This window comes from Hydra vulgaris, chromosome 04 (assembly GCF_038396675.1).
Source record: "Hydra vulgaris chromosome 04, alternate assembly HydraT2T_AEP".
Lineage (NCBI taxonomy): Eukaryota > Metazoa > Cnidaria > Hydrozoa > Anthoathecata > Hydridae > Hydra > Hydra vulgaris.
This window is the reverse complement of record NC_088923.1, coordinates 31,577,146-31,602,039: the sequence shown is the minus strand read 5'-3', so window position 1 is coordinate 31,602,039 and position 24,894 is coordinate 31,577,146. Positions and strand designations below refer to the sequence as shown.

The 24,894-nt window shown below is 24.3% G+C and overlaps 1 protein-coding gene across 6 annotated transcripts in view; it reads right to left on the bottom strand.

The window, feature by feature from the left end:
- Nucleotides 1–24,894, bottom strand: part of LOC100207030 (tyrosine-protein kinase transmembrane receptor Ror) — a 54,764-nt gene that overhangs the window by 14,001 nt on the left and 15,869 nt on the right. For 5 of the 6 annotated variants that reach the window (XM_065796068.1, XM_065796071.1, XM_065796069.1 and 2 more), the window contains 8 exons: nucleotides 20,381–20,465; nucleotides 19,814–20,259; nucleotides 13,643–13,978; nucleotides 13,330–13,575; nucleotides 10,181–10,368; nucleotides 7,489–7,668; nucleotides 7,259–7,412; nucleotides 225–479 (listed from right to left, as the gene is read on the bottom strand). In XM_065796068.1, the coding sequence (XP_065652140.1) occupies nucleotides 225–479; nucleotides 7,259–7,412; nucleotides 7,489–7,668; nucleotides 10,181–10,368; nucleotides 13,330–13,575; nucleotides 13,643–13,805 (1,186 nt within the window). In that variant the 5' untranslated portion in view covers nucleotides 13,806–13,978; nucleotides 19,814–20,259; nucleotides 20,381–20,465. Of the gene's footprint in view, nucleotides 1–224; nucleotides 480–7,258; nucleotides 7,413–7,488; nucleotides 7,669–10,180; nucleotides 10,369–13,329; nucleotides 13,576–13,642; nucleotides 13,979–19,813; nucleotides 20,260–20,380; nucleotides 20,466–22,515; nucleotides 22,852–24,894 lie in introns of those variants that run through there. The other variant, XM_065796067.1, reaches the window with a different exon arrangement.

The following is a 24,894-nucleotide window of genomic DNA, read 5'->3' as shown; positions in this document are numbered from 1 at the left end:
ATGTTAGACATTTAAGAGAGTGATAGCTAAACTGAAACATTTGATATTTTAACAATAGTTAATTGAAAGTTTTTACTAATAAAATTAAGTTTCAGTTAAAAATGAGGACAAATATTTCTGTTAAAATATTTTAACAGAAATATTTCTGTTAAAAAAAAACTATAAAATTATATAACCTATGAGTAAAAATTTATTAAAATAAACATTTATCATAAACCTATTACCGTTATCTGCTTTTGTGATATTGTAATATGAAGGTCCTTGAGGACTCGTATTACCAGAGCAAATGTCTTTAACAATAATACCTTTGCAATCAGACAATTCTTCAATAGCTGTATTGTTATAATATAAATTTTTTTCACTAAAATGAGGTTCAACATCTTTACTTCTATGAACAGTGTCATAAGTTGAGCACTCTTGCATTCCTCTATTTGGAACAGAGTCATATGTTTCATGACTTGAGGGTAAAACATTGCAATCTAAATCAAATTAAAAATAAATTTGAAATTTAACTAGAACCTTTTTCTTTCTAAATGCAAACATTATTTGAATTTATTTGTTACTTACAAAATTTTACAAAAAATTTGATAAAATAAATAATATTTTTGTATATGTTATTGTTTTTAAGCCTGGATTCCCGCAGTCCTTGCTGCCATTATACATAAAGACTCAAGGTTCTAAAATTGATTGTTCCTCTAATCTTAAAGTCTTAATTTTTTTCCCATTTGTAGTTCATAATCTTTTTTTATATTTTTAGAGCTCATGGATACCAAAAAATAGTAAGAAGAAATCTTTTATGACTTCTAAATTTTGTGGTTTTTTTGGGATTCTGCATCTTTGGTATATATGTATTGTATTTATGTAAAGCCTAAAAATACAATCATATTAGTTGCAAATACATTTTTACACAGTTAGTTATGTTATTCAATATTTTTCTTAAAAAAAATTTATCAAACATAAATCTGGTCTCTCACCCATGTCTCTCACTAAGTAAATGCGCAAAAAGATATAGATTTTCTCATAGTTTTGTTGTAAAAGTTGTTTTCTCATAGTTTTGTTGTAAAAGTTGTTTGGCACAAAAAGTGCCAAACAACTTTAAAACTAAAAAAAAAGCGCAAGTCATGTTGTTTCTTTTGCAATCATAAACTAAATTTGTATTCATTGACAATGTTTGAATTTCATTTATTATTCTCTTAGTGTACTGAAATTATGACCATGTAAAGTTCAGGCTAACATTTTATGGTATTTGTTGTTCCCAGTCTCGTAATCACCACAATTTTTTGCATAGCATCTTTTTCCTCATACATATGAACATATTCAAATATGGATTTTTTTTCATGTTTCGAAGTTGCTCAGCTCAAACATCTAAAAAAGTTGTCTACGGCCTTGTGCTTTATTACCATCGTTTATACCAGTGATTTGTGATGTCATGTAGCAACAGTAATTATGTCCATCAGACCTTCTTAAAAGTGAATATTGACTATTAGTTTCTAAAATCAATCTCATCAACCAGAGATATACATTTGCTGTGTTGAATATACCTCTGAAATTCTTTTCCAAGTTGTTGTATCTCTCACTTTGACGATTACTCCAAGGATTATAAGGATTGACATTGACACCTTGAGAACGAAAAAAATTGACATGAAGCTAGTGCGTCTATCTGAATGTATAAAAGCTGGCATACCAAGAAAAACAAAGATTTGAGTTGAACATTTAACTTTGTTAAAGTGATATCGCTTATCATGATATCTTTGTTAAAGAGATATCATGATAAGGGAATACAAAATGAAATTTTGAAAATTTATCAACAGTTGTAAGAAAAAATTTGTTTACAAAGACGGTCCTTTAAAATCTTAGTTGTTCAAAAGGTTGAACAGAAGTTGTGGTTGCAGTTATAGTAAGTATGCAAGTTATAAAAGAAGAAGGTTAATGTTGATTATACAATATTTAGGCGTTATTTCGGCACATATTTGACACAAAGAAATATCTTCTTTTTTTTTACATCATCAATAGAGCAGATTCTTTGATTTTATAAAATGATACATTGTGGTAATTCCAGGGTGAAATTTATGTAACTCCAAACGAGAAGTTATCACAGTAAAATAGATTTATTACACTACAATACAATAAAAAAGATTTATTACAATAGAACAACAAGATCTGGAGCAATCATCAGGAAAATTGTTGTTAATGTAATGTCATTGCTGTACAAAGAAAGTTCTATTCTCCACCTTAGCATCTAAATTTTCAAGTCACTCAAAATTTTGTCACTCTTATTGTCAAACATGAAAGAGACAAAAAAAAGCTGATCAGCAACTAGCGTAGAGTGACAACCAACAAGATAATGTTTCCATTTTAATTCTACATTAGCATAACATTCTTTTTCTACAGAAGAATGTTTCATTTCAGTTGGGGAAAGTTTGTGGGAAAAAAATGCAACTTTTCTTCTAGCCTGATTGAGAGAAGCAGCTATGGCATGATCAGAGACATTTGTTTTAACTTCAAATAAAATATTTTTATCAGTATTACTAATCTAGAGATTAGCATTTTCATTTCAATTTAAATGAAACCAGGTCTTTAAGCAATCTGGATCAGGAAACAAAGAACCATTTTTTATAATAAAAACAAGGAAGTTTATACAAAGTAGACAATATTGACTTTTCTTTATTGAATTTAAACATAGCTTTATCGAAAGCTATGCTTACTTTCAATAACAAACAATTGAGTTATTAATATACCATGTGCAAATGTACCACACACAATTAAGTTACAAAGGTTTCTTTTAATTCTTTTTCTAGAATAAAGTTTTCTTTCCATCTTTGAAATTTTGCATCAGCATTAGAGAGACCAAAAGCTGTCTCAATATTAACCATAAAACTAGACATTTTTTAGGAGAGGTATTTGGTAATATGTACTTTTAAATCATTTCATTATTTAGCAAATTTAAAAAGTGCTAAATAATAAATATTTAACAATAGAGTAATTCATTAATTCATTGAGTAATTTAGCAGTGAACTAATTCATAGTTGTTTGGTAAAAGATAAGCATCAAGTAATTGTTTTATTGTTTGTTAGTAATCAATGTGTGTATTTCTTATGTCTCATTCCTAGTAACTATAACTTGTGATCCCCAAGATTACTGGTTTCAATTGCATCTATTTCTCAAAGCAAGTAATTGTTTCTTGTTCAATAAATGTTTTGTCCTCTGAGTTATATCATTTTGAGCAATTGGGAAACATTCAGGGAATAGAAAAGGGAAAAGAGTGCTTGCTTTTATTGTAACACCTTTTAAGATTTTCAAGGAACTTTTTTTTCATCACCATAATTGATATATATACTTTTGTGCAACTGTAGGAAATCAGGTATAACTTGTTTGCATGAATTGGGTATAACCAAAACGATGTATTAGAGTACTCCATACCATGCAAAGTCAAGTTAGTTAATACTTTACTTACAACTTGACAAGATAGGGAAGAATCAACCATGAAGACTCTTTTATTACAAGGGCATATGTTAGGGTTTAATGAGTCACATAATGATTTCCTTATAAATCTGTCTGAGCTTCCAGTATCAAGAAGAGCTTTTACCTTGAGTCCAGCAATAAATATATAAACAACAGAATTGAGTAGTTAATAGTAGAGTAAGTAATATCGACTAAATTTTAAACTGGTGAATAGAAGTTGGCAGCAGCTGACGTGATAAAATTCTTTGATAACTTGCATACATTGTATATCATAAAATGTCCTTTCTTACCACAATTTCTACATTCTATAACAATTGCGAATGATATTTATTTCCACAGAAATAACATTCTAAGAATTAAAGTCACACTTAGCTTAGTATGTAGAAGGTTTGTAGCTTATAGTTGAAGGATTGAAGTAGCGATTCTTGGCTTGCCACTAAGCTTAGTGGAACTAACATTGGCTCCAAAAAGATTATGAAGAGTTTTTCTGAAAAAGGTCAATTTTTCCTTTTTTTAACTATTATTAACTACTTTTAATAATAATTTTTAACAAACTATTTGAAATATACTATTTTTAGTTACAATGACCTTTGAAACCTACTATTTTTAGTTGCATGACCACATAAGTTATTTTGATGAGAGTCAGCTTCTAAGAGGTTGTTGGATCTAAGCTGGTTCTTTTGGTACTGATCATGTTGCACTGCTAAAAAAAAACCTTTAACTGCTGCTTGAAGATGCTAAAATGTTGAGATTTCATCTTTCCAGCTCAGTCTGTAGAAGTAACTGATCCTTGTTTCATTTCCACCAACCAAGTACATTCAATTTGTACTTTTGGGGACATTTAGGCATAGCATTTTAGGAATCCAGCTCTTTTTTATTTTTATCCACAAAAAACGTTTACTTTTGGCTGTTTTCCTAACAGAGTCATTTGCTAGCTATGCTCCCTTAGGAATAGGAGGAAAGTTTGCAAAAAAAAAGAAAACCTGCTACCTTGACAGCAGTTTGTGGTATTCAATATTTTTATATATATTATATAATTCTATTTAAAGCAGAGCTATATTCTATTTAAAGTCAACCAGCTGTAGTACATCCAATACCGGTAGTACCAATACTGGAATACCGATTTTACCGATTGCTTTTTACCAAGCTTTTTCAGGTACTGAAATACAGGTATTGTGTTGGCTCAATATGGGTATTAAAAAATAAATGTATAGTGCTTGTGCGCTTTCTTCAAGTAAAACACAAAATGGAATAATTAAAACTTCTAGGTGCAATAAACAACGTTCATTCAGATTGTGATGAGAAAATCACGCTCGCTCGAGAGCTTGCGAAGGAGGACCACTAGAGAGTGTTGTTTAATTGATACTTTATAAAAATTTATTTATAAAAATTTTTAGTTAAAGAGAAAACTATTTATTTAATTTTGTTTAACTGTTTAATTTATAAGTAAAACTCTTTCTTCCCTTTATTAACAAAGTAGGGTATTTCCATTTCTGAGTGTGACTTTCAATTTTTCTTTGTTTTTACAATTAAAAACCAAGACTTATAGCAATATGCATACTATTAATATTTTCTTAAAGAACAACTCGAACATATTTTTTTAATATTTTAGGCTACCTGAATATTAAAATATATATATATATATTTTTATTATTTTATTTTGTGTGAGTGTGTGTTAATGACGCAATAGTTTGAAAAATATACAATATTTTTCTTAACACTATACTCTAACCAGAAATGTTTGATGACTGCTATATCTCATCAAAAATATATTAAATATGAGTTTTAGAAATATAATATTTCATTTAAAATACTCACAAGCATTTTGTTTTCATAAAAATAACTACATAAAACTAACAAATTTTCAACTTCCGTGTGTGACTATACATGAACTAGGTTTAAACAATTGCTGCTACTTATATAATTTGATAGTAGTGCAATCCTGTAACTTTCTGGAAATTTTTACTAATAATTAAAATGTTATTTTCAAAAAAATATACTGCTGGAACTTATATTTTATGAGGAAATAAAGTTTATTTGTCTAGTAACTGAAATTTGCGTTTTTCTGTTCTGTGCGTGATTCTGCTTCAAACTTAATTTATTCTAATGAATACCATACTTTGTAAACAAAATATTTATATAGATTAGAATTAAATAAGAGTAAATTGGAGATGGCCAGTTTTATCATTATGAAAATAATAAACAAAACATATACGATTTTCCATTCAAATCTTTGTACTATGCTAGTTTAAAAAAGTTTAAAACTAACATATCATGGAAACATGTTAACTTAGCAGACTAACTAAGGTTTTAATTTGATTAAAACCTTTTAGTTAACTAAGAAATTAATTTAACAAATTAAAACTTTTTTTTGATTGTGTTTTTAATTAATATATAATTAACAATTAATATATATTATACATATAAATTATAAATAATTTTTTATTATGTTTTTATTATTTGTGTTTTTAATTAATATATAATTAATAATTAATTTATATTTAATTAATAACTTAATAGTGTTTTTAATCGTGTTTAATTTTTCTTAATTGTATTTTTATTTCATTATACTTGGATAATTTTTGTAATAGCAGTGTTTTTATCATAATACATCAAAATTGGAATTTAAAGGATAAATGAGCAATCAACAATAAAATAAAGTATACTACTAATTTTTATCAAAAATATATGGAATTTCTTGTAAAAATAATATTAATCTTAAGTATAAATTGTAAAACAGGTCTTAATAATAAATAATAAAATATAAAAAAATTTGTACACAAGAAATTTTATTTATTATATAAATAATAAAATTTCTCATTTACAAATCTTTCCAAATTTTTTATTTCTTGAAAGCAGGATTTTTTTTTAAACAAAGACTGGTCCTTAGCCTGGTACAGATTGAACTGGACTACATGTTACCAGTAACTGAGTTAATTTAAGATCTAAACGTAAACTTAAAACTAGTTGTAATTGATAAATGATAAGTAACTGATAAATAATTGATAACAAATGTTATAGCAAAAAAGATTTTATAACCAAAAAGCATGGTGCAAGTGAAAATAGTAGTAGATTTTTTAAAAGATAAAAATTTGATTGTATGTTTAGCTAAAAAATAAAGAACTAAATTAATAAAGATCTTAAAGAGTTAAACTAATGTTCCATATCATTTATTTGGCATTTTATTCAACAGTATAAAGAAAATTCAAAAGGTTAACAATAAAATAAATCAGTCACTTAGAATATATATAAGTTCTAAATTTTTAAACTATTAAAAAAAAAAATTATTATAATAAGAAAAAAAATTTTAAATAATTAAAAAAAAAGAAGAAAAAGATACTCGGTTTTTAAATTTTGTAATTATAAGTTACTCTTATAAAAATGTTTACTAAATATAAAATTGCTAATTTAACTTTTTTTATTTGTTTTTGTTTTTTTGAATATGTAATGACAACAACATAAATAAATTAAATAAATCATTATTGCTCAATCTAATTTTGCTGATTTTGACTTATTCATCTACAAATTTTCTGTAAAGTCCTTCTTTATGGTTTTCATTTTAAAAAACATACATACATTAACAGCTTGTAAAATATATAAATAATTCTTAAATTGAATAAACAAACACAAAGTTTGTATCAAATAGGTATGTCCTATTCAATAAATATTTTACTTAAAACTTATTCCCATGAAAAAGTACAAGGTTTAAAATGTTTTTTTAACATAAAAGTTAACAAGAAAACCTAACAACAAACCAGAATTTATTATTTAAAAAAGTATTAAAAACATAAGAAACCTTCTTGATCTTCTTCGTTATCAATAAATTGACCTTTAAGTAGCTTCAGAATGTCTGCAAAAAGAATCCTTTCCTCTGGATCATGTTTCCAGCATTTTATCATAATCTCATAAATCCATTGAGGACAATCATCTGGCATTGGAAGTAAAACTCCCTTAAATATAGATAAACTGTAGATTAATAAAATATTTTTTATTTAATCAAATGCTTAAAAAAGAACATGTAATGACCTTTTTAATAAACTCAACTACTTCCTCATTTGTGTATCCATAAAAAGGTTGCATACCAAAAGTAAACACTTCCCACATTGTTACACCAAATGAAAATATATCTGTAGCAACAGTAAATTTTCCATACAGAATAGCTTCAGGAGGCATCCAACGAATAGGTAACAAAGCTTCCCCTCCAACCTTAAATTTGAAAATTGTAAACACAGAAATAGTTAATGTAAACAAAGATATAGTTACTTCTGTAAATATAAAAATAATATATTTAACAAAACAAAAAAAAAAAGTTTTAAATAAAAGTTACACCCAAAATACATTTGGTTTTGTTTTACAAAGATTTTGAGTCATTTACCAGAGTACTATCATATTATTATACAACAAAGACCAAAGACATATTATACAACAAAAATGAGCTCAACGAAAAAACTAAAAAAAAAGAGCACCCTCATCAACTGCATTATCATGAAAACTGAATTATAAAATCTTATGTGAATCGGAAACCTCTTTTAAGGTATGTTATACCAATTTATACTATACTTACAATTATGAGAATAAAAATCTATATTATTTTATTCTCTTTTAAAGAGATCGAGGATTGTGTATGTCAGCATGTAATCAATTGACTTAGCAATATCACAGATGACAATTATTAAATGCAACAATACATGTTATAGATATGTAGATTTCTTAAAGTCATTTTAATAATTTTAAAATAACAACAACCACTTCTTAATGATTTTTTTTTAAGAGTGATGACTTAATGACCTTTCATTAAGAGTGATGACTTAATGACTTTTCATTAAGAATGATGACTTGATAACTTTTCTTTAAGGGTTGTCCATAAATTAGGTCACGCAATTTTTGACAATTTTAGACCACTCCCCTCCTTGTAACAAATTGTCACATTTTACTGCCTAAACCCCTAAAATAAAACAATAAATTTGACCCCCTTCCTCCTAAAAACATTTTGGGGGATTTTAAATACAATAATATTTTTAATTTTCTTAGCTTTAACTTATCTAATAAACAATAAATTTATTTAATAAACTTTAATTACTTTTATTTAATAATACTTTGAAAGTCATAATTTGTACGCATGCACAAATAATAAGTCCACAAAAAAATGTTTTAATTATTAAATTTTTTTCCAATAAAATATATGGGCTTATAAGTTTGAGGGTTCAACTCCTCTTAAAAGAAAAAAACTTTGGATCTTTATTTGAAAGTTATATGTTTTAACTATTATTGCTATTTAATTATAACTATATTTATTTTTAAATCTATATCTATTTTTTGAAGTTTTACAGAATAATAATCAATAGGTACATAAATTGACTGATATTCATGGTATTCACAGTGTAGTTGCATACGCCGACTGACTTAAATAGGTATGGGGGAAATAGAGTGTATATACATACTTTTTTTCTCTCCTATAGCTCGATATAAAGTTGTATAAATTAACAGTGACTATATGGATAAATAACCTATGAAGATATATTTGATTTTTGATAAATATTTAAATACCTTCTTTAGCAAGTTAGTGTCAAGGTGCAGGATATTTTAATGTAACATTTAATTTTAATCAACTATTGCTGTTGTTTAATAACTATTATATTATCATTTTTATTTATTGATTATTTTTCATCAATGATATATCGGCTATATCATTAATTGCTAAAGCTCTAGTTGCAGCAGAGTCTACATTTTATCTACTAAAATTCAATTCAAATTAAAAAGTCAATTGCAATTTAAGTTAAATTGGAATAACTGCAGTCAAGTGTACAACTGAGGGTTTACATCTTAGGCTAAGCATTCCTTTAATCAATAGTAAAAAATTTCTGGATTTAAAACTTGAAAAAAAATGTTGCATTACAAAATTGAATACCCTTTCCCCCTGTAACAAATTGTCACAAAACCATTATCCCTTCACCTCCCCCTCCCCTATTGCATGATGTAATTTGTGGATAACGCCTCAAGAATGATGAATTAATGATTTTTCATTAAGAATGATGACTTAATAACTTTTCATTAAAAGTGATGGCTTAATGATTTTTCATTAAGAGTGATGACTTAATAACTTTTCATTAAAAGTGAAGGCTTAATGATTTTTCATTAAGAGTGATGACTTTTTATTAAATTTAAACTTTCTACTAACTAATTTTTTCTCTTACTAGAGATATTTCTCATATAGAATATTTAAAAAGAGAATATTTATCAAAACATCATCACAAAAAATTCATTATTTTAAACTCAGAAAAAAATTTATTCCATGACTCAGAAAACATGAAAGTCAAAAAAGTCTTTTTCTTTTTTGTTTAAATATAAAAAAACTGTTTGTTGCAACTATAATAGGAACTAATTATAAAAAAGTAGATGCAAAAAAAAGAAAAAAAAAAAGTACAAAAAAAAAGATGAAACTTCTTTCTTAACAATGTTAAGATTATGAAAACAATGGACAATGGCTTATACTAACTTGATTCTTTAGGTTTAATTCACAACAATAAATGAACTTAATGAAAGCAATCAAATTAGTTTTTTAGAAACTAAATTGAAACCATAACTTTAAAATTTTAAGAGTTTCAAGTTACATTTAATTATAATAAACTTTTATAAAACACTTATATTTTTTCTTAAAAAATAACAACTTAAAATAATAATTTGAAAAACATGAAAAAATGAATATATAAAGTCTAACTCTATAATAATCACTATGATATATATCTCTTGACATTCCAAAGTCAGCAATTTTTACTAACAAGTCTTTTCCAACCAAACAGTTTCTTGTAGCTAAATCTCGATGAACAAATTTCTTTGATGCTAGGTGATTCATTCCAGAAGCTATATGCTTGCATATTGTAATCAAGTCACTGTCACTTAATATCTCTAAAAATAAATAAAAATTATTTAAATAGCTTAAATTTTTTAAATTATTTATTAAATTATTTAATTAATTTTTTATTTTTTGATAATTTTAATTATTTAATTAATTAAAATATTTATTAAATTATTTAAATAGCTTCTCAAACAAACATTTAATTTGAGTTAATCTAAGCATTGCAGAAGTATTTCAGTACCTTACTTTTTATAAGTAAGAAATGCTATATTTGTGACCCAGTTGCCTATTGGGTAGTAAGTATGAAGAAAACCTCTATAAATTTGTATATTTATTATAAACAAACATAAAAAAGTTCTTATGAGACTTTTAGAAATTTTACAAGGTTTTTTTGTAACTTTATGGAAATTTTACAAAATCGGATAAAGCTCTTTTCTGTAGAAACTATTTGAGGTTGGTACCACAAAGACATGATTCAATTATATTAGCACAACTTAATTAGTATTAATTTTGTGTAAACTTAACTTCAGGGCATCTTTATTTTTCATGTGAACTCAACCGTGACATTTTTTTGCACTTCCAAACGGGGGATGAGGAAGATGGTTAAAAAGACAAATCTAAATAAGACTCTTATCAGGTATTTTATTAATTATAGTTTAAACAAGAAAAAGCCATATTGGTCAAATTTATGATTTACAGTCAACTAATAGTGCTAAATTACCTTTATTGAGAATTTATACGACCTGTATTTGACAATTGTGTGTGCAAAATATGGTAAAAACAGCTCTTAACTCTGACGCTTTACACATACTTGGCATTCTACATAACAACTTCTCCAATATTGTTGAAGCCTTATGCTACTTACTATCAAGTTTTTTTCCACATATTCTTTGCACCATTAGTTTTTTTACAATTTTTTTTAGTTCATTCCATAAAAGTTTGATAATATGGGGATTAAGGAGTACAATGATTTCTGAGACCCAATTTTTTGACACAAATTCTTTTTTTTTAAGTGATTTTTATAATGTAGCATCTTGAAGTAAATCCTTCAAAGTGCAATAAAACACAATTCATTTTTAAATTAATAGCTTAGTTTGTTTATTATATGCACTCATGTTAAAAATACTTTTTATCACAGTTTTTATTGCAGTTTAGTTTACAGTGAATAAGCATAAAGTGAGTAATTAATACATAACAATTTAATTAATTAATATTTTTGTTTATTGTAAAAAATATTTAATAATTCCATAATAATATTTTGAAATAAAATTATTTTAAAAATTTTATTTAAAAATAAAATTTTGAAATAAGTACATACACATATGTACTTATTTCAAAATATATAATTAAATGAAATATTGCATATTTACATTAATTATATAAAAGCAAGTCCCAGTGGGCACACCAATATTGGAACAATGTTAAATAATGTTATTTATGTTGTAATAACATTGGATTAACGTTGGAAATGGAAAAGATGGATAATGTTAGATTATCCAATGTTGATTTTCCAACATTATAACATTAGAATTTCTAATGTTAATCAACGTTGTAATTTCAATGTAAAAGCAATATTACACTTTCTACTATGCTAAACAATCACACTGATTTAAGAAAATAGTTATTAATATATAGTAACATTTTATAAATAATTCAAATGTAATTAAATTTACTTGGTTTTGATGGAAAGTTAAAACCATTAATTATAATTTAATATTACATTTATTTAAAAAAAATTAATTATTTGAAAAATTTGATAATTTAAAAAGAAATATATATATATACTTTTTAATCACATAAATATTTACTTTGTGGAATTACAGACAAAATCCTCATAAAAAAATTGGATATTCATTAAAAATAATATATGTACAGCTATTATAACATTGTAACTCAAATAAAAAATTATGTTAGTGCAGCCAATGCTATTACAATGATGAAATTCAGATGAAAAATAGCATTAGTGTAACGAACATTATTTTTTTGAGAGCGATACAAAAAACTTCAGTAAGAACATAACTAAATCGAAGTTAACAAAGAGTAAAACATTATTGACATTTTAATATAATTTGAACATTATATTAAAATGTAGGTAAAATATTATGATGAAAAATTAGTGTAACAAATATTATTAAAACCTGTAACGTTGTGATAAATAATAATCAATGTTATTACAATGATTTAGTTTGTCAATGTCGGCCCAACATAAATACAACATTGGATCAACGCCATATGCCCACTAAGCAGCTTTATAATATATTTTTTTTAGTATATTTTTTTGACTTAAGTGACTTAAAATCTCCATAATTCTATTAAAAAAATTTCACATGATTAAATCTAGCTGATGTTTAGAAATATGCTACAACTTTTAAAATTTGCCCATGGTTGCCCCAATCAAAAATTGTTTTGATGTATTGATTCAAAAAAAAAGTTGGATGTATCCATTGAAATTAGATGATTTATTTAATGTATGGTTCCAAAAAAAAGAAAAAATGAGAAAAAGTCAAATGTCGGACTAATTTAAAAGTAAAAATACAGATTGGTTGAAGAAAGAATTTACATTATTTGAATATGCAATTATATCAACATCTTCTGGTCATTCAATTCTATCAAGATCATCTATACACAGAAAAATCCAAGGGCAAAAAGATTGAAATACTCATGGTGAAAGAGAAGAAGCTTATAACAGCAAAGAGGGTAGTGACAGCAATGATGACAATGATAATGAAGAATTGATTTATTTTAACCATTTAGATTTAACAGAATTGGACAGTAATGTTTGATTTTGCAACCAGGAGCACATTATTGAAAAAACAATTATTTTTTTCAGAGTTATCAATTTAAAAAAACCTTTTTGCTATATTTGATCATGGCACAATGATTGTAGCACTTACTTTGTGAATGATATTTAAACTCAAACTGTAAGTAATTTATTAAAAAAATTATTCAGATTTATTTAAGGAACTACCCTCAGTAAAAATAATAAAAGCAAAAAAAAACAAATTTACTACCAGTGCCTTTATTTTTTCTTAAGTATTCATTCAAGTCACCATTTTCCATAAACTCAAATATCATACAGTATGGTTCTTCTTCAGTAGAAACAGCTAACAACCTTAAAATGTTTGAATGCTTCAAGGCAGACATCAATATCACTTCTTTATTAAATGCTTCGAGTACTTGAAGTGACGATCCTTGCTTTAAACATTTTACAGCAACATCTGTACTTTCCTCTTCTTTTACCACACCATGTATTCGCCCTATTTAAAATAATTATTTTTCACAATATTTTAACACAATATTTATGTTATAAAATTAATATTTTACCTTGAAAAACCTTTCCAAATTGACCTTCACCAAGATCACGTATATACTCCACACAATCTAGCGGATACTGGATAATTTCGCCTGGTTCTACAGATGCAAGCAATTCTTGCAACGGATTGTTATTAAACGCATTTTCACGTATATGGTCACGAATTGATGTCATTGTATTTAGTTCTTGAAATGAAACTTTTTGTTCACCTTTTTTTTTTTTTTTTATACATTTGCGACGAAGCAAAATTGTAATTACAATGATAATTAATAAAACAATCAATGCAATAATAGAAATAAAAATAACATTGATCCGAAATTTTTTCTTTTTCAATGGTCGACTTCGATCTAAATTTAATTAGGAATTCAATTTTAAATTAGTTTTATTAAAAAGAAATAAAATAAAAAAAGCATTTACTATTTTTTTTTATTTTTTATTATTATTGTTAATTATTATTATTGTTAATTATTATTGTTGTCAATTATTATTACTTCTTCTTCTTATTATTATTATTATGATTATTATTATCATTATTACTACTATTGGAAATTTTAAAACAAAACTCAAATTTATTCAAGCAATTTATTTACTATCATATATAGATTTATTAAGGCTAACTTGTTTCTCTGCGCAGCAACCTTGTTTATCAAGGATAGTGTTTTGGAGTTATAGAGTTAAGAGAGGGTTGTAACCACAATTAAAGTAGCCCCCTTGACTATAGTGGCCTTCTTGACCTTGTGTAGTTGAATTAACATTGAAAAAAAGTGAGTAAGGGAAATTAAATTATTATATGTTTTTTTTTTTCCTTTTCAGGATAATGGGATTTGTCCCAAATGCCTACCACTTAGTTGCACAACTGAATAATGAAAAATTACAATTCATAGTTTATAATTATAATTATTTGTTCATAATTTGGCAGTAACTTTTCTGTCAAAAGTTTTTATTAAAAGTTATAGGGTTCACAGAGATAGGTGCTAATTTTGAAAAAAAAAAAAAAAAATGAAAATAAGACAACATTAATATTAATAATATAAATTTTTTATAATTGCAAAAAGGTTACTATAAAAATTAATTGTTAAAAATTATTGTTCAAGTTTAAAGTTTTCTTCCTATTTAAATTTAAACCCACTGCAATTTTTTTCTATGCAAAGAGTAAATAAGTGATTGCCAACAGCAATGTTCTAAAAGAATTTAGCAGTCATGAAACACTGATTTTCTTAGACCTGTTATACAAAAAAATCATTTTTAACATGTAAATTTAAAAAATTATTATAAATTAAAAAAAAAAAACTTAATAATAGCATAACATTTTTTTAGCAGTGTTATTAGTCTAAATAAAGTTTTATCTTTTTATTTTAAAATTTTTCCTTTTCCACAGAATCAGATTTTGTGGGAATCAAAGACATGCCAAAGTTGTTTGTCCTGCCAAGAAGTCGATTTATTATAAATGCTGGAAAGTTGGTCACTTTGCCAAGCTATGTAAGTCTTCTAAACTTTCAACAGCAGGAATGAATCTTGTTGATCAATCACTCATCTTTGATTCTTCACTTACTTCACCAGACCTTCACCATGTCACCATCACCATAGATACCCTAAACTAATTTAAAAAAATTTGCAGCCTCCAATTCCGCTTTGACAAAATCAATAATTGTTATATTAGTTAATTACAATTCATTTATAAATGCTCTCATTGATAGTGGTAGCACTAATAATCTCATTCACCCTTGGTTGGTACAAATACAAAACTTGACTGTTCATAGAAGCAACCAAAAACTGGTATCTATAGTTTTATCTTCCTTATCTAGCAAAATTTGCGGTTTTTCTCAACATTTCAATAAAAAATGAGCAAAAAAAAAAGTTTTTAAATGAGTTATGCATGGATTTTATTCTGGGTCATGATTTTCAAAAACAACATAAATCTTTAAACCTTGATTTCAAAGGAAAATGACCCCCACTAGTAATTTGTGGTTTGCTGAAGTTGAAAGTAACCCCACCTATCTTATTTGGTAATTTATTGCCTAATTGTAAACTACTTGCTTCAAAATATCGTGAGTATAGATGGAAAGATCAGTTATTCATTGAAATGGAAGTATAATGTATGCTTAAAGAGGACATTATTGAACCTGCAAATTTTCCCTGGAGAGTTTAAGTAGTTGTAACTAAAGAAGAACATTCTAAGAAAATATTAGTCGATGACTAATCTTTTCTTAGAATGTTCTTCTAATGCCAAACAACAAATAAATATACTCAACTAGATGCTTTCCACCAAGAATTGATGACCTAGTAAACAAAATTTCTCAATGAAATAATTCAATACTGTTGATTTGAAATCAAACCACTAAATTTCTATTACCAAAAATCATAGAAAAGTTATAGCTTTCAAAGCAAATGGCAGGTTGTTCCAATTTAAACAAATGCCTTTTGGAATTATAAATGGTGTTGCTTGTTTTCAACATACTATAAACAAATTTATAGAACTAAAAAGACTTTAAGACATTTTTGCTTATTTAGATAAAATGACAGTATGTGGTAAAATCTAAGTTAAGCATGATAGTAATCTAGAAAATCTAGCTGACAATCTTACATTTAATCATGATAAATGTAGTTTCTCACAAAATAAAATTAGCAATCTTGGTTACCTTAAAGAGGAAGGAGAATTCTGTTATTGCTATAGCTGCAATTCTCAATAAGAATGGTTCCCCTGTTGCTTCCATTTCAAGATTATTCCAAAAATCTATACTTAAACACCCCTCTATTGAGGAAGCAGCATACGCAATAATAGAAGCAGTTAGACATTAGAGACACTATTTTACTGGACGCCATTTTAGACATATTACTGATCAGCAATCTGTATCTTTGAAAAATAACACAAATAAAAAATCAAAAAATGATAAAATTTATTGATTAAAAATTATTGTGTTATGATAATTAAATTATGACATTGTTTACAGAGAAGGGGAATGGGAATTAAATGTTTCCAGCTGACACATTTTCTAGAATACATTGTTCAGCAATAAACACTGACAACTTAATTCAGCTTCATCAATCACTCTGTCATTCTGGAGTAACTAGATTTTATGCTTTTATTAAAAATCATAATTTACCTTTTTCAGTTGATAATGTTAAACTAATAACTAAACAGTGCAAGTTATGTTGTTTCAAGATACCACAGCAAGCCTTTCCAAGAAGCGCATGCGGTCACACACCTTGTTCGTCAACATTTTAAGTAACTTTTTTAGACACTGACCACAGCATTTCGCAAATTTTTTAACTTTTAGAGCGCTTCAAAAGTAAGAAAAAATAAATCTTCAAAAAAAAGGAAACAAAATTGTTACGAAATATCAAGTTTTAGTTAAATAAATTAGAAAAAATTATTAATTAAAAAAAAAAAATTAAAAAAAAACTTTATTTTATAAAATTTTTATACAACTTTTGTATTCTTTTTTAAAGAATGGTTGTTGTTTTTAGCTACTGAATTTGATACAACTTGAGGGAAAAAACAAATTATATTTTACCACAACTTAATACTTTTGATATGCAACTTATTATTTATTTTTTATTATTATTATTGTTTATTATTTTTAATATGCAATTTATTCACAATTTTTATTAGTCCGTATAATTAAGAAACTAGTTTGCTATATATGCTAGAACTATGAGAAATTTTTTTTCTTACATTTATTCCTTTTAACGTCTTTTTGCTTTTAAAAATGTTTTAGCTGTATTTGACTTTTTTTCTCAATACTTACGTAATAGGAAAATAAAATAAAAATTGCTATTTATTTGATTAATAAATTTTGGATAGAATATTAGTATTAATAATTTTTTTTAAAAAAAGTCATTAATACTAATATTTATGAATTTTTTTTAAAAAAAAGATTAAAAAAAGATATTTTTCAAATAAATAGCAATTAGTTTTATCGCTTTCCTGTGTATTAATAAAAACAGTAAAGTTTAGCAAAAACAATTAAAAAACAAACTTAAATTTTTTTTTAAATAAATATTAAAAAAAAAAGTTTTTTCTTTTAATATTATTATTATTTTTTTTTAATTTATTTTATTAAAATTTTCTATTTCATATAGCCTTTGTTTCCTTTTTAGAGCTTTATTTTGCAGCAAGTTCATAAAACGATAACTGTATAAAAACCTGGTCAAGTTGTCTAAAAAAATTACTTTAAGCGTGGACAAACAATGCATGCGACCAAACACGCTTCCTGACGAGGCTTGAAAATTGAAAAATTTGAACCTAAGTTTTAAGGACCTTTTCCTACAGAAACTAATAACAAGTGTTTTTTAACCATAACAAATGAGTATTTTTGTTTTTCTTTTGCAATCCCTTGTTGCTCTAATACTTCATCTCAGACTGTAATTAAATGTTTATCTCAAGAATTCATCAGTAAAGAATTAAAAAAATACTAGAGAAAGGTATTGCAACAAGTCATACTACAGCATATAATATCCAAGGAAATAGACAAGCAGAAAAGTATAATGAAACCATTATGAAGCTCTATTGAGCTTGCTACCAGACAACATAAGTTATCTGCTAAAGCTTTGGACAAAGTATTGCCAGATGTTCTCCATTCTCTAAGATCCTTTATAAATGCTAAAAAAATGGAGACACCTCATGAAAGAATGTTTGATCACTGATCAAACAAATCATATTGAAACTTCACCTGAGAATGCTTTTAATAAGCCTAAAAAATATGGCTTTATCAATAATTTTCCTGAAAACTCTTTTAATGAACCTCCCCTTTATTACCCATCACCAGCAGAAAATCTTGTCAACAATATTTGTCCAATTGATCTATTATTATCAAAAACACCTGGAAAAGATACACATAGATCCTCAAGTCGCCGACCATTGAGGTTACTAGGAAAAGATATGTGAAGAACCTTAGTAAATATGAGTTTATTTGTTTTGTGGCTGCAGAAAATGTTGTGATTTCATTATTTACTTTGCTTATTTTAGATTAGAAAAACTTATAATAATCCTATAATATTTCATTATCAAATTTAATGCTGCTGCCATTCCTCATTTGAGCATTTGAGTTTTCTTTCTTATACAAAAAAGATTCAAACTCTTATTTCTTCTAAATTAATTTATGAGGCAAGAAAAATATTAAATAAAAACTTAATAAAGAAAAAATTACTCTAAAAATTAAGTCCGTACCTGTTTTTTTTATAGAAGTTTACAGTTTTACAATAGGAAGTTATAAAGCATTGAACATTAGCTGTTCAAATAAAATCGTTCATGAAGTATTGAACATTAACTCAAAACAAAGATTTGACAGATTTTTATTTTTAAACACTTACTATATTATTACATATTATGTGGGTCATGTTAAGTTCATTATTATAACCCATATTATGTGGGTCATGTTAAGTTCATTATTTTAACCCATATTATGTGGGTCATGTTAAGTTCATTATTTTAACCCATATTATGTGGGTCATGTTAAGTTCATTATTTCACAATTTTTAAAAATTAATTTCAAGTGTGTTTTAAACTTTTTATTCCAATTGTAATTAATCAACACATTTCAAGCGGATATTTGAAATATTTTTTAGATTTTTTTAGATTTTTTGGGCACTAATATTCGAACCACTGACAAATAGCGGTTCGCGCAATGATTACCAAAGCGTTTAAAATTTTTAAAGTTAATTAGATTATAAATTATTCACTTATAACTTTAAAAAGTATACAATATGTATAGTTTTTTTACAGCTTACTAAAAAATATTGAAATAAGGAAGAAGTATAGAAACAGTCGGTGTAGAATAGACTTACCAAGAACCGTACTTTACGTGTCTGGACAGCTAGTAATAGTTATTGTCATTCTTAGTATAAATGTTTTAGTAGTTAAAAAGAAGAATGCTTTATTACAATGTATGGCAGTGAAACATACATTATAAAAAGCACTTAGAATTAAAATTAAAATTATTATGATACTATCTGTTCATTACTTTAAGTCTGTATCTGGTTGGGTCTGTATTTGTCAGTTTGTACTTGTCTTTAAACGAAGTCTGTATTTGGGTAAGTGAGGCTTTTTAGCCATGGTTACATGGAAAATTACCTAGGAAAAGAAAACTGTTAATATGGGTAATATGTTTTTGTTAACATGGTCAATAAACATATAGTTAAAATTTTTATTATGCTTTTAATAAAAAATTGAAAAAAATTACCTATTCCATCAATAATATATTGACAGGAACTGTTATCATAAGAATATAAAAAATCGTTGCAAGAATCAGGAATCGCTAGATGCTTAAAATTTAATTGTTTAACTATTGCAATATAATTAGCAGCACCAATAAATTTTGAAAAGTGTTCACCACATTTTTTAAAAACAAACTCACAGTCTTCCCGACAAACCTTCAGGGGATATTCATTATTGAAGCAGTTAGGTATCCCAAATCTACACAAAGAGAGAGAAAGATAGTATGTGCAGTTTTTAGAACCCCCTGTTGAATTGGCAGCCTTCAAAAACTCAATGAACGCATTATTAGTCTCATCAACACCTAAATTATTGTCCACATATCGAAGAACTGTACTGTTACTAAACGTGGTTTCATTAGATAAAAATTCAGAGCAAACGCCACCTTGGTATATAATACATGATCTATTGGAACTAAAATAATGTGATAAAATTAAAAGTAAAAAAATATTTATTATCATAAATTAATATCATTTTACATTATTTTAAATAACAAAAACTTTTAAAATTTAAACTATTATAAAAGAGATTTTGCCTTTTATCCTTGGTAGAGCTAATAAAGTTTATCTTATCAAAACTTTTTTTCCATTTTTCGTTAATAGAATTGTTATATAAAGATCCTAAAATAAACATAAACATTAAAAAGTTTTTCTTAGGAGTTTTTATTTGATTAACTTCTATAAATTATTTTTAAAAAGTAATAACAAACAAAATATTTTTACTTAAAGAATATAAGTTTTAAATATGAGCAAAAAATGAACAACATCTAGAGTTTCAAAAAACATATTATTCATCTTTAAACTTATATGCATAATATCTGTCACTAAAGAAGTTTTAAATATATTTTAAATATATAATATTAATATGTTTTAAATATATAATATAATTATGTTTTAAATATATAATATTATGTTTTACATATATAATATGAACATGTTTTAAATATATAATATTAATATGTTTTAGAAAATATCTCAAGTATTTAACCATTTTTCAGCTTAAATGAATATGACTTATTTTCACAATGACATTCCCAAATATTAATTATCAATTAAAAAAATATAAAAATAGAAAGAAAAAAATCAAAATGAGTTTTTAGAAAATAAAAATAGTGTCAGTTTTCACAAATCACCCAAAACTTTGAATAACTGCATTTTATGAAAAGAAAAAAAAAAGTTTATCAATTCTATTATTTAATTAAGGTAATGCAATATATGTAATGTATGTGATGTAATCTAAATGAAAAATGGAATCTATATGGTTTATGTTCTTCTGATCTTCACATCACTGACCAAGCAACTTAAAGTTGCATGTTTTTTCTAGTATTTTATTATTGTGGAAATAACTCAGAACATCACTATAAAATTAAGATTGCCTTTTATATATATATATACTTTTTATTTATCTATTGTTTCAGAGTAATTCTTTTGTTTCATAGCTAATTCATTTAGTATATTAATAACCTGTATGTAAACTAGATAAGGTTTGGATATATGTGAGCTAGTAAATAAGGTTTGAACTAAAGTAAGCCAATAAGTTTTAAATATAAGTAAACCAGTAAGCAAGATTTGGATATAAGTGAGCCATTAAAAAAAGTTGAAACATAATTACATTCACATAATTTTTTACTTGAAATATAATTTGATTAAAATAGTTATAAAATTCAAATTTATTTAATTCATTATTTAAAATTTGTATTTATTTAATTGCAATTATGATTTCTTAAGTTATATATATACTAAGTTATATATATAGACTTATAAATGTTTATTATCCATTGTTTCATAATTATAGAATCCTTATGTCATTTGGATTTAAATTTTTCTTTATGTACTCCTATACAATATTTTTAGGTACAGAACTATTAAAAATAATGTTAAAAAGTAACAAATTATCCAGGGCTAAATTTACACCTGTGAAGGTGTAAATTCAAGCCAAATAAATTTTTGAGGCCCTCAAAAATATTTTGCAAATGTATTTTGATTATAGTTTATATAGTGTTAAACTGTTGTTTGCTCTTGTGTTTACAATCCTTTTGCTTAACGCTACAGCTTTTATAAACATTTATTCTAGATTTTCTATGTGCAAAATTAATCTCTAAGGAAATAATAGTATTGCAATTATTAATGATTGTGAAAATAAAAAACTTTACAAAATTTTGATGGTTATCTAAAAAAAAAAAATCTAAAAACCCTAGCAAATTGAAAATTTTTGAATCCATTTTGAGGCCATTAGCCATGACCCAGTCAGCCTTTAAATGAATCCTATAGTAAATAAAATTATAACTATTTTCCAATATAACCTTTTCCAATATAATTTTTTCTTTATTGAATGTCAAACAAACAAAAAAAAAATAGACAGCAATAAACTTATAAATAAAACTAAAGACTGATAAAAGAGCAATATATTAATTTAAAGAAAATAATAAATAAACAAAACAAATAAACAACACAATAATTTTTAGTTGCTTTAAAATTTTTTTTTAAATATTTAATTCAATTTTTTATATTATTTAAAAAAATATTTTTTAATAATAAAAAGTAAGCTTCTATAAAACATTGAATTAAATGAAATAATAACATAGCACCAAATAACATACTAATGATTTAAAAATAACTTTAATTAACATTAATTAAAGTTAGATTTATTGAGGATTTAAAAATATCTTACTTGTCAGTACTACACCATTTAAAAATAAGAAAACTTGAATTGTAACTGATGACACCATATCCATATATATTTTGAATACCAATTAGTACAATATGCTTGTAAGTTTGTTTTTTTGTCTAACTTAATACAAACTTTGTTACAACATTTTTGTGAAAAAGTTTCATGTTACAAATATGCCACTTTACTGAGATATTTGCACAATTTATTTGCTTTTTAAAGATATTTATATAAAAATAATTACACATTTAGGCTTATAATAAATAGAGCAAACATGAAAAAAAAAAAAATTCAGTAATTTTATTAATGTTTTGATTAACCATATTGAATAAATTGAATATTAAATTAAAATTAAAAAATTAAAAAAAAGAAACATCTTTAATTCATAAATAAATATTATCATAGGATTAAACTTAATATAAAACATCAAAGTTAATCCAATATTTATTTTAAATGCTTTATTAAAAAAAATTTTTTAAGTAAAAATAATAATTTCAGAATTAAACAATAATTTAAATTTATTACACAAAAATTTATTTTAACTTTTAGTCTTGATTTATTAATTTTTATTTGATTTTTCTATCTATTAATTTTTATTATTTTAACATTTTATTTTATCTTTAATATATATAAACTAAATTTAAACTTTTTAACATATCAAGAATAATGAAAAAGATAAAATTAAAATTTTATCTTTATCAGCATATTTTTTAGTTCATTTTTATTACCTTTTTTTTCATGTTTGATACCCTGTTTTTTATTTCATCCTTATACCATATTTTTATTTCATCTTTATCATTGTGTTTTTTTTTTAATGTTATTAACCTACTTTTAATTTCATCTGTACTGTGATATTCTTTATTTCATCTTTTTTACCATGTTTATTATCATGATTATTATTTCATCTTTATTAGCATATTTTTAATTCATCTTTATTTCCATATTTTTTATTTCATCTTCATTATCATTTTTTTTTTAAATATTTATTATCATGTTTTTTTTTTTTTTTGATTTTATTGACATTTTTAATTTTATCTATACTATATTATTTTATATTTTATCTTTATTATTACCTTATCTTATTATCTTTTTTATTATAACTAAAACTTTTTTTAAACACCTGTTTTAAACTTGTTTTTAAACATTTTTTTAAGATTTCAACACATTTATATAACTATAAAACTGGGTGTAAGGAAACATATTTATATAACTATAAACCTGGGTGTAAGGAAAGAAAACCAAGTCTGAGGTAAAACCATAGGAAATCTAAAATTTGTTAAAAAATTATACATTTATATCAGCTTGTTTTGTTTTTAATAAATGAAAAAATAATAATAAATGAAAAAATAATAATAAATGAAAAAATAATAATAAATGAAAAATAATAATAAATGAAAAAATAATAATAAATGAAAAAATAATAATAAATGAAAAAATAATAATAAATGAAAAAATAATAATAAATGAAAAAATAATAATAAATGAAAAAATAATAATAAATCGAAAAATAATAATAAATCAAAAAATAATAATAAATGAAAAAATAATAATAAATCGAAAAATAATAATAAATCAAAAAATAATAATAAATGAAAAAATAATAAATGAAAAAATAATAATAAATGAAAAAATAATAATAAATGAAAAAATAATAATAAATGAAAAAATAATAATAAATCGAAAAATAATAATAAATCAAAAAATAATAATAAATGAAAAAATAATAATAAATGAAAAAATAATAATAAATGAAAAAATAATAATAAATGAAAAAATAATAATAAATAAAAAAATAATAATAAATGAAAAAATAATAATAAATCGAAAAATAATAATAAATCAAAAAATAATAATAAATGAAAAAATAATAAATGAAAAAATAATAATAAATGAAAAAATAATAATAAATGAAAAAATAATAATAAATGAAAAAATAATAATAAATGAAAAAATAATAATAAATGAAAAAATAATAATAAATGAAAAAATAATAATAAATGAAAAAATAATAATAAATGAAAAAATAATAATAAATGAAAAAATAATAATAAATAAAAAAATAATAATAAATGAAAAAATAATAATAAATGAAAAAATAATAATAAATGAAAAGAAGTTTAGAAATATCTTGATTAACATACTTTTTATTTCATATTTATTAATTAAAATTTTCTATCAACTAAAGCTTGCTTTTAAACACTTTTTTTTAAGATTTCATCATTCTTATAATAAAATGTGGGGTAAGGAACCAGTACTGAGTGGCTCCTTTTTTTCTATCAACTGTAACTTGATATTTTTTAAAGAATTATAGATTTATTGTTTGTTTTTAATAATTAGCATCTTTTCAACATAAAACTAATATAATTTTTTATAACCCCCAGA